Genomic DNA, 16,720 nt, shown 5'->3' with positions numbered 1-16,720 from the left:
AAATCCAATTTGACAAAAGGAATGTAGTTTCCAAAAGCAGAATTTAAGTAACAGTTAATAACGTTTCTTAAAAAGAAGTAGCTCTTAACCCTTCTTAAAAGTGAAATACGTGAAGGCCCCATTTGATTTGGAATTGTGCTCCTAATTTTTGTTAAGAAAATGAATGAAGTAAGGGGAAAAATGAAATCCAAGGTTCTTGTATCAACTTGCACGTGGTTCATCACAACAGCGTCAACATTTACTTGCAGGAGCGATATATGGTATATATGCAAGTGAGGTATATTTAGTAGATAAGTATCTGCGGACAGTGGATTTACTGACCCCCCCCCAGAGCTCCTCCAAAGGCACAGTGGTTTCTGTAGCTTAAAGTAGGAACCACTGCATAATTTCAGAATTTATTTCTTATCTCTGTGGGATTTTACAGGATTAATTTATTTTTTATCAACTTTGCACAAGTATATGCATATAATGGGATGGACCCCACATACAGAAGACTCTAAAGGGCCACTGGATATTTTGCAACTTCTTTCTCTCTCTCTCTCTCTCTCTCTCTCTCTTTTAAAAATTTTTTTTTTGGAGAGAGACAGCGAGCAAGCGTGCACAGGCACATGCAAGCGGGGTCGGGGGGAGGGGAGAGGGAAAAAGAGGATCTTAAGCAGGCTCCACACCCAGTGCATAGCCCAAGACAGGGCTCGATCTCAAGACCCTGAGATCATGACCTGAGCCAAAATCAAGAGCAGACGCTTAACCCTCTGAGCCACCCAGGCGTCCCTGTTTCGCAACTTCTACTTATCAATTTTACCTGAAAGCAACATCTACTTTGCTTGTTTTCCTCCTCCCCTCTCTTCTCAGGTAAGTGCCTACCTATTGTACCACTGTTGGAAATTTGCCACAACTTTTTACATATTTACCATAGATCTAAGAAGCCCTACAGGAAAGAAACTTGGTTGACTTTATTTGTACTAGCATTTCCCAATTTTCTTATGTTTCTTACAAATTAACTTCCAGACTCCTACAGCAGTGATTTTTCAAACATGAGCATGCACTAGAATCTTCCAGAGGGCTGGCTAAAACAGAGATTAATGACCCCACCCTCAGAGTTTCTAGCTCGACAGGTATGGAATGGACTCAAGGAATTTGTGTTTCTAGAGAGCTCCCAGACATTGCAGGGACTATAGGCCCCCGGGCCACACTTTGAGAGCCACTGAGTTACAGAATATTCTCCCAGAAACACCATGTAGGGCTAAGTTCTACACACATTAGCTTCACGTCAAACTGAATAAAATTTTACATCAAGATTAAATGTCCTTCCAGAATGTTATGGCTTTCCCCCCGTCTATGAGATATTGGTGGTCTTAACTGTCCATAAAAATGGGCACAATGACCCATACTCTTAACACTAAATTACGAATTCTATCAAGAATATGCCAATTAATGAGTTGAAAAATTCTTGAGGTATAGGATTTTAATATAAACCTGGAAAGCTATTAGGAAAATTGAAATCAACTTTATAATGGCCTGTTTATTAACTTACATCAAGATGATAATAAAATACATAATAAACATTGAGAAAATATGTAACTCCAAGCTAATGCAATCATAAAATCTAACAACAATCATTTTTTTTTCTGGAAGTCATAGCACCGTTAGTATTTTTGCTCTCTTGACTTTCTTGCTTGTTGTAATTGAACAAGAATGCTACTTTGTAGGCTTTTAGTATTATATAAAGAACAAATTAAATCTCTCCAACACAGTTTAATTCCAGTATAATCAACTCATTGTTTGCATTAGGAATAACAAGGTATCTAATAAAATATAAATTATGATTTTAGGTGTATCATTTCTGGTTTAATGAATGGTCAAAACTGGTATCAAAACAGAAAACTTGGGTGCCCAGTGAATAAGAAAAGGAAGAAAAATGGTTTCATTGAATTATTAGCTGTGCTGAAAATGCCTAAAAATATACTGCAACTTAACAGAGAAAAGTTGCCTTAGCAACATGAGCATGGACAAAAATCTTTTATAAAACCCCACCAAAAAAACTAGTTTTCAATAACCTACATGTTAATTTAGCTACTAATGAATGTGTATAGTACATTAGCTAATCCTAGGATTAACCAATCTCCTTTTCCTTCAGTGTCTTTTCTGGCATCAAGAACATTTTATCAATGTTAAAATGCTTATATATTCCCAGGGTTTGAGACATCTTGAACATGCTAGACAGGTGCTAGGTAAGTGTGACATGTAGAGGTTTGAAAAGAAATCAGGTTGAGAGCACGAATAAGATGTGTAACTAACAAGTCAAGAGCTGTTACCGCGCTCAGGCCTGAATGGAAGGCTGTTGGCAGAGACAGGTCCAGATGCCACGTCACCAAGGGTGACTCTTCGCTGTGCTCTCCTGTGAGAGGCTGTTTTTGACACAAAATATCAACCATACCTGAGGTATGTCAGCTCACCTGGACTCCAAAGGGTTGTGAGAAGGGAAATAATGATTAAATTTTTTAGGTTCTCTTTGGTGGGGAGGGAGGCCGCGGGGAACCAATTGTTTTGGGCAGGTGTCATGGCAGCATAGAAAGATGTCAACGTGGAGATGATATTAATTACTATATTTAGGTAATTAGTAACTAGAAATTATTATATCATTCAATATCAACAACAATACAGCATAATCTTTTACTGAGCACTTTCCATCTACCCGGCACTGTGTTAAATGCTTTGGGTCTGTGCTAACACAGAAGCCACAGGCCACGTGTGGCTATTGATAGTGCTGGAAATGTGGCCAGTGTGACTAAGAAAGTGTATTTTTTACTTTTATTTCATTTAAATCCAAATTTAAAGATGTATACTCAATTGAGTTACCAGGAATCTTTTAAATATGCTTGAGACAACTTGGGTATGTGAATCTCCTTTTCCCACTGTAAATCTCAGAGAAGCTAAACACAGATCGAGGAATTCTGATGAAAGTTTAGCATCGAACTGACACGTACTTACGGATGGGAAATACACTTGATTTTGAAGACTTGGTATGAAAAACCTAGTATGAAGACTTACTATAAAAAATAAAAAGAATGAAAATATCTTGTTAATTATTTTTATACTGATGGTATCCTGAAATGATAATACTTGGGATATACTGGGTAAAATTAAATGCATTATTAAATTGCTTTCCTCTTTCAATAGGTAAGTTTCTTTTCACTGCTTTTAATGTGACCACTAGGAAACTTAAATAGCTGTATGTGGCTCACATTCTGTGTCTATTGGGCAGCAATGATCTAGGTGGATGATCTCATTTAATTTTCACAAAAAACTTCTCCAGAGCAGGTATACGACCTCCATTTCACAGACGAGGACACTGAGGCCCAGAGAGAACTATAAACTTGCCCGGTCACCCAGTCAAGTATGGGAGCCAAACTAATCCTAGGTTTTCAACAGGGAAGCTGATTATGGTTGCATCCCAAAGCATAAAGACGCACACCAGTAGGCATGATTGGAAATTTAGCATCCAAATAATAATTTCCTGCATTGTATGGGTACCACGTCTACAAGGCTGAAGTCATAAGGTTCTGTACTTCTCATAAATTCAATCTTTTCAGATTAACCTGCCTGTCGTAAATATCACCAAACACTTAACAATGCGGGAGGAGCAAAGGCCATTACTACAGCCTGTCTTACCAGACGAGGGATTCCAATTAAATTCCATCAAACCACACTGAGCCGATATACTTTGACAAGCACCTCACATCCAAAACCTCCAAGGGCCTGGAATTTTTTTTTCTAATTTGCTCCCCCTTTCTCTTCACCAAGAGACAAAAGAAAACCCAGTAAAATGCTGAATGGGGTAAAAGCAAACACAACAAAGTTAACAGGGGCCTATAAATGGCCCTTCAGAATTCGTAAAAACACAAAACCAAGAGGGTGCATTTCCATCACTGCACAATATCGCTTTTGTTTAAGAGCCAAGTCTCAGGCTTGAAACGTGTTGGTAATAAATCAGCAGGCATTATTTTAAATCAACTGGTTTTATGAAATAAGCCAAGAGTTGAAAGAGGCAGGACTAATTACCAACATTCCTTGATGAATTACTTAGCGGCGTGTGCTAAGTCAATGTGCGTCTATGTCTTGATCCCCAATTTTATCCCATACTTATTTCCCAGGAGGTAAAAAGAACATGTGGCTAATTAAGGCACCGATCTCCACAGCCAGAAGTACTCAAGGTAAGATTTCTTTCGAAAAAAGAAAAGGTTCTTTGCCTGGTACTTATTAATCTAATTTTTACTACTTCACTAGAAAAACAGAGCTAATCTTGTCACCTTTAGGCAGTCTGAACTACCATGCAGTGCTCAGAAAAAATGTTACATATTTGTAATTTAGCCAATAAGAATTTCTTAAGCCCTTCCTAACCAGCAGGAATGTCTCTGGTTTGTCACTTCTAATTAAGTCTCAACAAAATTTCTAGCTCCTAAATTTTAATTATACAAAACTCAGGGCCAACAGGGGAGATTACGACAAAGCTATGCCTGGTGGTAAGGTAGCAGAAATCTGAATTTCACTTTTCATGTTGGGCCTCGTAACTACTTTTGAAAATTATTCACAACCTGGTGATTCAAGTCCTTTTCTACACTTTTAATTTTCAGGACCTGTACACCTTGCGATCTTTCCCACAGGAATGGCCATGAGACTTATGTGATGTATGTCTCATCAACTCACCTGACGGAAGAACGGTACTGGTCAGAAAGTTGTGAGCAAAGAGAACTTTGTCAGGCTTGTAAACAGCGTGCACTGGAGACACTCACTTTCATTACATTAAGAATGTATGCACGCACTCTCCTAATAAAAAAATAAAGCCTTTGACCACCACCACCTCCAATCCCAAAACCCACTCCAGAGCTAACTAGTAGAATCAGTTTTGTACAGACTCAACTAGATCCTTTACCAAAACATTAGTTGTGTTTTGTTTTAAAGATTTAATTATTTGTCAGAGAGAGAGAGAGAGCACAAGCAAGGGAAGCGGCAGGCAGAGGGAGAAGCAGAGTCCCACTGAGCAGGGAGCCCAAAGTGGGACTCGATCCCAGGACCCTGGGGTCATGCCCTGAGCCAAACGCAGGTTCTTAAACAACTGAGCCACCCCAGCGTCCCTAAAACATTAGTTTTTAAAAGAACAGTTAAAACATTTCTTTTTCTCAGGCCACTCTCTAACATCCTCCTACTTCATCTGCTTTATATGCTCCAATTTTGCTTCATCTCATTTGTGCAAAGTTATAAATTAACATGCAAAAACATCTACTTCACAAACAAGGTCTGAAAAACGAGTGCATCATCAGGAACTACATTTTCCTTAAAGTTCAAGATGATACTCAAAGAAGTCAATAAAAAGAGACATAGTCAGGACAAGAGCTAATACTCTAGCCCTGATTGCCGCTGTACCCTTGCACAAAGCCACTGTGCTGATTGACATATTTTTAAACACAGATCCCGCCCACTTATTTTAGTAGGGCAATGGTAACATTAGATTGTGCTTACCCATGTCCACAACCTCTGTTGTTCAACGGCATATTTATAGAAGGTGGTCTTTCAAATCTAAGCCCTTCCTCTCATTGCTGGGAAGAAGTAGGTAACATTTGTGAAACCGACTTGTGACCTTTCCATATAGTGATCTAAGATTTACTACAGCTGACATTATTCACTTAAAATTCGCTTGAAAGCAAACAGGAAAACAATCACAATTGAAGCTCCAGTTTTAAGGGCTAAAATATAGCAAAAGCTATAATACTGCAGGGGGGCAGGGTAAGGAAAACTAGAAATGCAACCATAATCACAGGAGAAAATTCCTATTAAAAGATGTGTGTGAGTCCATCAAAATCAGTATTGCAAAAGCAATTTGCTGCAAAGCAAATACATTATTAAAATATACACAGCTATAAAGGACATGAATTGGGATAGCCTGAGCCAACAGGCTCTTTAGAACATAAGTGATTCTGAGTTATGATTTTTGGATGTTGTCACAGAAACTTTCACTGTAGTGCTTTTTTTGTTTAATAATGATACTATAACTAAACCATAAATTACCACTGTGGTCAGTGTGGCCAAGCGGCCTTTTTATACAATAAGAACACATTCAGATCTTTCATCTGGCATATCATGGAGACTCAGGGATCCACTCTAATTATTCAATATAGATGGTCCCTGAATAATTCCAAATGCTTCAGATCATGTATCCTTCCATTAAACCTATAAAACTCCTCTATAGTTTCTCTCTGACCTCTCACTTTGCTCTAACAAATTCTGCTGCTAGTGATTCTTTAGAAATGTTTAGAGTATGTCCTTGTATGTCCTTGAGCTCTGTAGAAAACACAGAGGCAGCAGATGTGGTTATAAGTAGATAGGGTATGGTGTGGAGCCTGTGTGACAACAGTGACAGATTTGTTTGTGCCTAAGTTTCCTCATCTGGAAGATGGGGTTTATCCTATCTAGCCCATAGGGTTGCTAGAGGAATAAATCAGATAAAGAATATGAAGTATTTAGCCTACCACCCAATACAGCCAATAATCAATGTCTGTATAGTCAGTCTTTCCTCCTCCAAGTTGTTTCAGGCAGTACCACATTTACACCAGTAATTCTTTTTTATTTACTTATTTATTTTTATTTATTTTATTAAGTAAACTCCACTCTCAATGTGAGGCTCGAACTCACGAACCCAAGATCAAGAGTCGTATGCTCTACTGACACTCTACTGGCTGGTACCCCTACTGGCCAGGCACCCATAATAATTCTTAATACAATTTTAAGCTATGGCCTGAAGGTGTGTAATAAACATTTGCTGCAGGCCCTGGGCTACCATGTCACTTGAGAGAGTAACACTACTCCTCCCTCCTGAAGTTTCTCAGGCCATTTACTCTAAGAGAGGTACGACCACCAATGGTTAAGCAATCTGAGCCATGGAGTCTTTAATGAGTGGGTTCAAATCCTGACTGTACCACCTGCTTCCTCAATTTTGGATGAGGTGCCTACTCTTTGCCTCAGTTCCCACATCTGTGACAGGGGGTTACTAATACTAACTGCCCGGTGCTGAACACGCCAACCATGACTGATATGCCAGCAGTTCTCCTAGGGAGACACAGACTGGCTGGAATGCAAGAGTCCCAACGATGAGAGCCTGGGTAAGTGTTCTCTAAACAAACAGAGGAGTTGAGGAAAGTGCTAAGCACTCTACGGGAATGCTTCTCAAGGTTTTTTTCATCATCACCCCGCTTAAGGAACCTTTTTAGACATTTTTTCCCCAAATTGCCTCTCCTCAATCCCACACTAGTGAAATTTTAACAGGCACCTAAACTTCATATACTAGGGCCCTTGAGAGGCCCCAACCGTTGTAACATCTATGACTTTTCCCCCTCCAAGAACTGATCTTTGCCCCCTGGGGGGCAAGAGCACCCTTGTTGAGGTGCACGGACTACAGATCCCATCACATTAAAAAGCAATTACCATTCAGAGCCAAATTTAAAAGGCCCACTTCACTTTTCAGTCCTTACTCCTAGGCCCCGAACTTAATATTCTCCGTAAGACGCTACTCTCACCTCCACTAGTACTGAATGATGAGAACTGTGTCAATGAACAGCGACACACCTATTAGCATGGCTTCTTCTAACAGCAGAAAGAGAAGGAGCTGAGCAGGCAGCAGCTCACATAAACGCACACGATGACTTTGGTGTTTGCAGAGTAGCTCAATGACAAGATGATAAAGATCCTTGTGTCTAAAGAGAAAGTGTCCCTCCCACACCTACATGGTCCAGGTGTCCACTGAGTGCAGCTGGCCTATCCACAACCTAAGGAAATCAAATTACCCAGACTCTATCGTACTCCTCGGCCACATAAAAAATGGCCTTGTGGTCACAGGAAGAGAAATTACTTACATTTTGTACTAATATTACCAAGTAAACAGGTGATTTGAGCTGATGTTTCAATGTTTTCAAGAAAAGTGGAATTCATTCACACACTTAGCTGTGTCAGGATTAAATATTTTGTTTTAGATAGTTGCTCCCCACGGCCCCTCCCATTTAAGCAGACCAGGCCTAAAAATCAAAGCAGAAGTGACTCTCCTCAGCCAGCACTTCATTACCAGTTACTAGTCACTGAAAGCAGTGCAGACAGAAAACAACATCTAAAATTAATCAGTGTACTTTACAGATATTCTTACACTACTTAGCCTGTGTTAAGTTTCATTTTACCAATTTAAGACAAGTCAATGGAGCAGCTTCCTGTGGTAGCCCTGAGATGACTAAATCCTTACCCAAAGGGGTTTTGGGAGGCAAACTGTCTGTCAGTCAGTGCCCATGGAAGCTGGCACACACTCGTGTCCCCGGAATGATCGAACCCCTTTCCAAACACGGAATAAGCAGTCCCCACTCTGCTTCAAGAAGAAGACTCGAAGCAAGAGTCTCAAAGTAGAGAGAATCCAGAAGAAGAAACTCTCTTTCTTTTGTTCTATTTGTAAACCTGAACAAAGAGAAAGTTAGGGTTTATGTCTACTAATCAAAACTGCCTAATGTATTTCTTCAGACCTCGCTCCCACGAAAGGCAATGGTAGGGTGGGAAAGCAGCAGAGGTCAGGGAAGCTGTGCCCTAAACTGCTAAGAGCAGCTCCTTCCAGGGAGCTCAAGGGAGGGAAGAGGTGAGATGGAGGGAAGGAGGGAGAGTTTCCGGTTGGATTTTTCTTCCCCACTGTTAAAATTAGTTCCATGTTAACAAACATGGTCTATGATTTTTAAAACTCAATAAAAATGAGCTTCAAAGAGAAAGAAAATGACCTTATATGTCACAATGAACACATCAAAATGATAACAACCAGAAGACTCAAAGACCCTATAGGGAAATGAGGTCTCTGGGAGGATGAAAAGTTGTTTGAACCTAGAATCTGTTTGTTCCCAGAAGAAGGATGTGGCCTTCCAGACACTGAGTTTGATCCAAAAATGAAAGGACCCCAAAGTTTTAAACAGTTCTGAAACCGAGGCTCACAGAATGTGTATGTCACACTGTCTACTGACAAAAATATATGATGGACCACAGATGAACAAGAATAAATACGTGATGGCCCACAGACTATGGTATTAGAAGAATTCTCGGATGTCCTTTCTTTTGGGGACAGGACCTGTAGCAACAGATTCCCTAACTAAGAGAAACAATGTGAGCCTATCTGAGTCCTGCTTCCTGTGGTCACCATGACACTAATAAGGTTCTGTATTCCCAGCTAAATAAATCAGGGACAAACCTAAATGCACAGTGGAGTATGGAAACAGTCCCTTTTGCTAATCTGTAACCCACCAACCCATAGGAACTCCACACACCCTTTCTGTATTTACCCAAAGGTGAAGCGACACCTTAAATATTCTACACCAAGTCTTCTTCCTAAGTTATGGACAAGGGCCACCAAATCAGTCATGCACCTTTCCCTGACTAGTGAAATCTCATGGAATACTGGGTGTAGAACAAGATGACAAGGAAGCAGGACTTCCATCCTGACTCACCAGAGTAACTATCTAAACGGGATGCCACATGATTACACAACCAAATAAATGCCAAAGTAAACTGAGTTCAACGTAGCGGGCCCTGGCAAAGTGTTTGCATGTTTCATGGAACACCAAGCACCATTTCAAATTTTGCAGCAATCTGCCCAACTTCTCGGATTATCTGAGATTAAAAAAAGGAAAAAAAAATTAAAAATATAGTCTTGCAAACTACTTAAAATACCCTGAAGTTACAAAAATATCTTTTTTTCCTTTCAAATTCATATAATCTTTCTCCCAAAGCAGAACTGAAAATTTCAATGTACCATCCAGTCCAGAGAGAACAACTTGCCTTTAAATTTTTAAATTCCAAGGTGAAGAAAAGAAGGGGATGGGAAGAGGAAGGGAAAACCTTGGCAATTCCCTACAAAATTCTGAACAGAGAAATGTCTTCAAACTATAAACTACTGTTTTCAAGTTATGAGCTGTCAGAGCCCATGCTGTGGGAGGGAATGAAGGGAGAAATTCTGATGAACTTTCCAGTCCAAGATCAGAGCAACCAGGTGTTCCTCCAATCAGCCAGCGTTACAGATGAGACAGTGAGAACACATGCCTGGTGAGTGTGCTGACAGTAACACAGTGCGTGGTACTGTGATGATTCTTTAACTATGAGACCTGACACGCGTCTGCAAGGTCCGCCCCTGGTTCGTCTGCTTTTATGTAAAAGAAGTTAGATCACACCGCAAAGCTAATATTTGCATGACTCCCATGTCAACAAAACCCACCTATGGAAGAAACTGCTTCCATTAATGATTCTTAATGATTTTTTTTGTTAATTCATAATTTGAATTACGACGTGTGTTCACAAGACAATAATGCATTATGTACACTAAGTGTTGGTTAATTTATGATTAAAAAGCATCCTTAAATTACAATACCCAATTGAGTTGGGTTGTTTTTAGGAAATCCAGAAGATATATCTAATACTTAAATATACAGCAGTTAGACTAATCAGTCCATATCACCCAACATGAAAGTCAATAATAAGAATAAAGCCACAAAGTAATTAAATAACTATAGAAACAAGAAGATAATCCTACAAAGCTTCATGAATTGACAGACTAAATGGTGAAAACGTGAGGAATAAATAGTAATGCAAATTTCCAACCTCTAATCTGAATTCCAAAGACTGGACCCTAAATTTACAGGAAGCTGTCAACAATTTTTAAACATGCTTTATAAAGCTCCATTTTTTTAAGCCTAACTCTGCCAAAAAAAGGAATTAACCTGAAAACATGAAGTCAGCTTTTCAAAAATCATTCAACCCACTGATAGTAAAATGTTGGTAATGAGTTTCCGTGTGTGATCTTCCATCAAATTCTCAAAAACCAGTAGAAGATGGGGAGATTTAACCAGGATTCTCCAGCACTTGCTACCACAGCTGACTGTACACATTGACCTCCACTGAGAAGCAGGTATGTTCTGTTTTACCAATTTAAATCTTCAAAAATTAAATGAAGAATTTACTGAGGCTACACTATGAAAAAATATTTGTCCAACATAATCTGTATCATAATGCAATCAATTATTATACTTGCTATTACTCATTCCTTGAAAATGCATATTCGTAGAAAAACAGTCCAAGATTGAGCAAATTAACTGTTTTTACTATTAATCATTTAACTTTACAAAACTATGCTTATAATTTAAAAACCATAAAAGGGAAAAGGAAAAAAAAAGACCACAATTCTCTCACTTACCTTTCTATAGTAAATATTTCATAATAATATTTTCACATATAAAAGTTTTGAAAATACGTAAACTATTTTTAACTACCAAGTCCTTAAGTATCGGGAGCCATCCGTTATATACTACTCTTCCTCAAAAATATTATTTGAATTTCCTAGAATGTCATTTTATAGGAAATTCCATATTTTTATTTGGTCTTTTATCTAACAGCACTACCGTTTGTTTAAATAGCTATCAAAGCTGTCCGCATTGCTATGCCAACTACACTTTTTCTTGTATGACATACTTCACTACTTTATGTACTGAAATATGAAAATGCACACGTTAAATAAAGATAAACTACATTCAGCTTGAAATGCAGATTTACCAATTGCTCATTTTTAGTTAGATTGGGACTTCTACTTCCAGTAATTTATTTGTGCTTTCACTTTGGACATTTTTCTGTGATACCTAAATTGAAGGTTGTAACTCCAGCCACAGTTACCAGGACACAGCAATGTATAAGGAAAAGTGAGTGTATTATTCAAACCACATAGTACAGATTTTCAGTCTAAGCATTTTCAAAATAACATTTTAAGTAATAAAAACATTTAGGAATGATGTCCCTTTTTAAGAGGATACAGAAATGGTATTTCAACACAGTTGCATACAGGTGATTTCCGCACCATCACACGTAATTGCCTTAATAGAAATACTGATTGCAATTAATATACGTTAATACAATATGAAACATTACCTTTGAATTGGACACAAATCACTACTAGAACAAATCCATGTCATCTCTTCTACAATGTAGCTTTCAGATTTAAAAAGTAAACTATTACGGTGAATAAAATAGGCATATTTCTCCACATTTTATTATAACTTAATTCACATAACTTTAAATTCATCTAACTTTAAAAGGCATACACAAAATAATTGTGATTCCTGTGAACACCAAACACTGTAAATCTTAAATTCAGAAAAACTTAGTTTTCGTCAATTTTCTCCCAAGCAGCATGGAAAGTTTGAATGTATAATCTATTCCCAAAAGAAAACTTGCCTTTATGGGGTGGTGGGGAGGGGAACAAAATATCCATTAATTGTGGCAACTTCAATCACATCAGAGTAAAATTTTATGCTAAACTGTTTGGATCGTTTTGCCCTCACCAAATTTCTGCTTGTTTTTCATGAAAGAGTTTCATTATTTCATCACTACATTTTAAGAGTCTATGCAAATAAAAAACAATTGACTTTAACTTTGTTTTTCAAGAATCTTTCCCACTTCCTGGTAAGAATCATATATTGCTTCCAGTTATAACACATCATCCCTCTATTTACTTTAATTGAAAACTTTAAATAGTGGGAGATGTGTTTTTTTGTTTTTTTTTTTTCTGAGCACACGAATGAATGCAAAGACCAACAATGAATCACCAGTGTGTAAAGTTCACATTGTTTAATGAACACTAACACTTGGGACTCTTTCAAATGAATCAATTAGGTGAATGGGTTAAAAAAATGTTCTTTTAAGTAAGGAAGTTCCCTTACTTTCCTTTCAGCTTTCCTTGCCTCAGTCATATTTAAGAGTTGGAATGTTTATCTTTAAACAAGGAGTATGTCCAATGTGATGTGGAGGACACATGTGTGAGATGGAATTCTATTCTTAGACTTGTTACAGTTTTTCCCAGTAATTAGGAAGCTCTATGGCCCTGATAGAATGAGGCTAACAAGCTCCTACAGTTTCTACTCCAGCAAGAAATCAAAGAGCCCCCAAAGAGACCACTTCAGTTAAAGGATTATGCATTCTGGTTATTAAAGTAAAGAAAGCTCTCCAACAGTTTTATCCCAGAAGAGACTTTCTAAAACAGTCAGATTCTAGAGCCAAGATTACTTACTAAATAAAGAAGAAAATTAAAAGGATCGCCATGGAATGTGTGGAGGGGAAAAGGAAATACATTAAGTTATTAGAAGAGATTCATTTCAGGTAACTTGTATATTTTGAAACTTTCCCAAAGAAAAAATGGAAAGATCTCATTACAAGAGACACCTATTCCTACCTGCTATTTCTCATGGAACATCAATACTCTTCCCCCATTTAGTGAGGGCTACTACTCAATTCGCAGGTACTATGCACCCTTCTTTGAACATGCAAAGCCATGTAGCATCAGTAGAGTTGGCATTGACAAGACAAATAGGATTCAGATGGGTTAATCTGACCAAAAACACATTCAGATCAATAAAACACCTAGGAAATGGAAAATGTTGGTCTAGAAGAGGGCTTGGCCCAACCAACAAGAGCGACACTCACGTACCTTAAGGACTTCCATCGGCACCTGGGTGGCAGAGGGAAGGGTGGTGGGCACGCTGACGTTTATGGCTGGGGTCTGACTCACAGGCACTCTCTGTTGCATGAACTGGGCCGCCTGCAGCTTCTGCTGCTGCTCCCTGCGCTCCTGCTCCTGCATTTGCTCACGCATGAGTTGCTGGCGTAGCAAGATGCGTGATGTCATACTGGAGGAGCTTATCGGAGGCTTGGAGGCCCCAGGATGCTCCTCGGAACTGCTGTGGGAAAACCAAAAAAAAAAAAAAAGGCACAACATTTAGTTTCCTAATGAGACCTTTCGTTTGCATTTTGGGGGGTATCCTAAATTGCACCAAAACTATGAAATGATCCTGTGCGAATATAATCAAGCCACAGAACGGTACCCCACTTAATTGAAAATCAAAAGGTGACAGGATTTAAGTCATTAGGAGTTGAATTAAAATAAGTCAGCTTGATTGCAGCTGGGCATTTTTATCATGCAGCTTAATTTTTTTTTTAACATTTTATACCACATACTACTCATCACCACCAAATATAGCGCCGCCATATGAAGTGCCAAGAAGCAATGCGTCTTAATGGCACCCAGATTTCCACATTTAAAAATAAATTGCTTGATTTGCTTTTTCATAAGGGAATCTAACCAAATAACTCCTCCTACATGTTATCTAAATTCCTTGAAGATGCCTAAGATGTTTACAAACGCGGAATAATTTAAAGAAAAGGTGAACTTTGTCCTGGGGAAATTCTGCGAGGGTATGGGAAGTAAAAACCACTCCTGAAAGAAGCATTTGGACCAGAATGTTAACACTGGGCTCGACGTCAGGCTTCAGCAAGGGGGCAGAGGATGAGCTGGTTGGACGACGCGATTCTCCGTCTGGTTTTCTTTGTACCGTCTTTTCTCCTGATTCATCCTGGCAAGCTCTCTCCCACACGTGTCTGCGAGCTCCCCGTGCGGCCTACTTCTAATGGCTTCGGTGCTCGCTCTATCCAAAATTACACAGAAAGCTTAAACACTGGTCCTAAGTCAGAAAGAAAAGACTTCCTAATTTTCCTAAATATGGGTTGTGACTGCTTGTCTTGCCAGCTCGGCAGCATCAACAAGTCACTCCGCCTCCCTCTGCCTCGGTTACCTTATCCGGAAAAGAGGGATAAGAATAGTTTTTTACACATTTACTCATTTATCAAAGAGAGGGGGGTTAAAAACTTCTGTTACATTCCTTATATTGCATGGCCCTACCTCTTCGGGATTTTGTGAGGATTAAATACAATAATACATAAAATAAGGCACATAAATCGCCTAGGACAATGGGTGCCATGTAACACTGCCTCAGTAAAGGTGTGTCGTTGCTATTATTATTAGCAAGAATTTTTCATTGTTTATTTATTTCCAGCAATATGGTTTTCTTTAAAAAAAAAAAAATCTCTGCTTAGGGCAAACAGAGCAAAGCCTTAGTACCTGGAATCCGAAAAAAAAAGTAACATCTGAGAAAATATTCACTCTTGAGGAAGTCACTCATCAAGGGAAATATGTGAAGCTTTAGCTTCCTTCCTTGAGTACAAACCCCAGTATTGTCTTTACCTTCCAACAAAAGACAAAATAAAGCCTTTAAGCCATTGGCTGTCCTTATGAACTCCTTAAAGTCAGGAGCCTTCAAACTCTGCAGGTAACAAAACAAACTAACAGATGAGGAGATGTTTGTGTTCCTCCCTTACACGGTTCCAGAAAACTACACGATAAAAATCACACCAGCAGTTAACTTACTACTCACCAAAGGAAATCAATTCAGGGAATTATGATAGGATAATATCATGTAATACTATGCAGCCATTCAAAATGCTGAAGAAATGTATTTATGGTTGGAATGAAATCTATACAGTATAATAAACTTAGAAAAGCCAGCTGCAAAAAAAAAGTATTGGAGCTATGACCCAATTAAAAAAAAAAAAATGTTCACTACCAGAAAAAGTGTGCTGATAATGCTAGTCTGAGCCATTGCTGGCACAATCCTTTAAGAAACACGTATTAAGAAAAGCACAAGAAAAACAACATTATCAAAAAGCTGTAATACTGTTCAGACAATCTGACTCAGAAATTTCATCAATGCACAGTTTTCCTAAGAACATAGTTCAAAATGCGGAAAGCATTTTGCAAAGCTATTTACAAATTGCAAAATATTCTGAACCACCTAAATTTTCCCAATATGAGAATGACTACATAACTTATTAGGGGAGATACTGGACAAAAGGCACCAATTTTTAGATATGAGACCAGGTTCTAAGGATCCATGTTCGTCATGGCGACTATAGTAATAATACTTATTGTACACTTGAAATGTGCTGCAAGAGTAGATCTTAAGTGTTCTCATAGCAGAAAAAAGAAAAGAAAAGAAACAGCAACTACATGTTGGATGTGTTAATTAGCTTGATGGAATCATTTCACAATGTATACATATATCAAATCATCACGTTATACATCTTAAATATATACAACTTTTGTCAATTATGCTTCAATAAAACTGCAGAAAAAACAAAACTATTTAAAAGATTTAAACGGGTTTTTAAAAAGTAAGTTGTACTACATGAATTTGATAACATACTACTTTTTTTAAAAAAATTGCACAACTGCAAAGTGAGAAAAGTGTATAAGAATAAAATAAAAAGTAGCAATCAAAAGTGTAGTTATGTTTTAATTTAAAATAAGAAAGGTGTGTGTATATGTATGGACACAAAAACACATGCCTAGTAGGGACTATATCAAGGTGATCTTAGCTGTCAGATGGAGAGTAGAATTAGGGGTTAATTTCTTTCTTTCTTTCTTTCTTCCTTTCTTTTCTTTCTTTCTTTCTTTCTTTCTTTCTTTCTTTCTTTCTTTCTTTCTTTCAGTTTTTCCCTCCTAAATTATAATAAAGCCAAAATCTTTTTTTCAATGGCAGAATATATGTCTCTAAGAACATGAAGACCATGAACTAATTTACGAATATGAAGGAATGACTTGGTAATCAAAGTCGCCCTTTGCCTGGAGAAAAAGAGACAGGGTCCATCAGAGACTGCATTTTGACAGTCGGAAGGGAAAGTGCGGAGAGTATGCAGTGGCTCTCGCGGATATCTTCAGCATTCCAGAAGATTCAAACCCTCTGTCCTTGACAGTTTCCTACAGACGGCACAGATTGAA

The 16,720-nt window shown here is 38.2% G+C and overlaps 1 protein-coding gene across 7 annotated transcripts in view; it reads right to left on the bottom strand.

The window, feature by feature from the left end:
* The window catches only part of MITF (melanocyte inducing transcription factor), a 215,171-nt gene that overhangs the window by 72,740 nt on the left and 125,711 nt on the right, over window positions 1–16,720 (bottom strand). For 5 of the 7 annotated variants that reach the window (XM_011235225.2, XM_002927611.3, XM_034658638.1 and 2 more), the window contains exon 2: window positions 13,538–13,787. In XM_011235225.2, the coding sequence (XP_011233527.1) occupies window positions 13,538–13,787 (250 nt within the window). The remainder of the gene's footprint in view (window positions 1–13,537; window positions 13,788–16,720) is intronic. The other 2 variants (XM_011235226.2, XM_034658637.1) reach the window with 1 other exon arrangement.

The sequence above is a fragment of the Ailuropoda melanoleuca genome, chromosome 4, assembly GCF_002007445.2.
Source record: "Ailuropoda melanoleuca isolate Jingjing chromosome 4, ASM200744v2, whole genome shotgun sequence".
Lineage (NCBI taxonomy): Eukaryota > Metazoa > Chordata > Mammalia > Carnivora > Ursidae > Ailuropoda > Ailuropoda melanoleuca.
The sequence above is the reverse complement of the archived record's forward strand: the minus strand, read 5'-3'. Positions and strand labels throughout refer to the sequence as shown.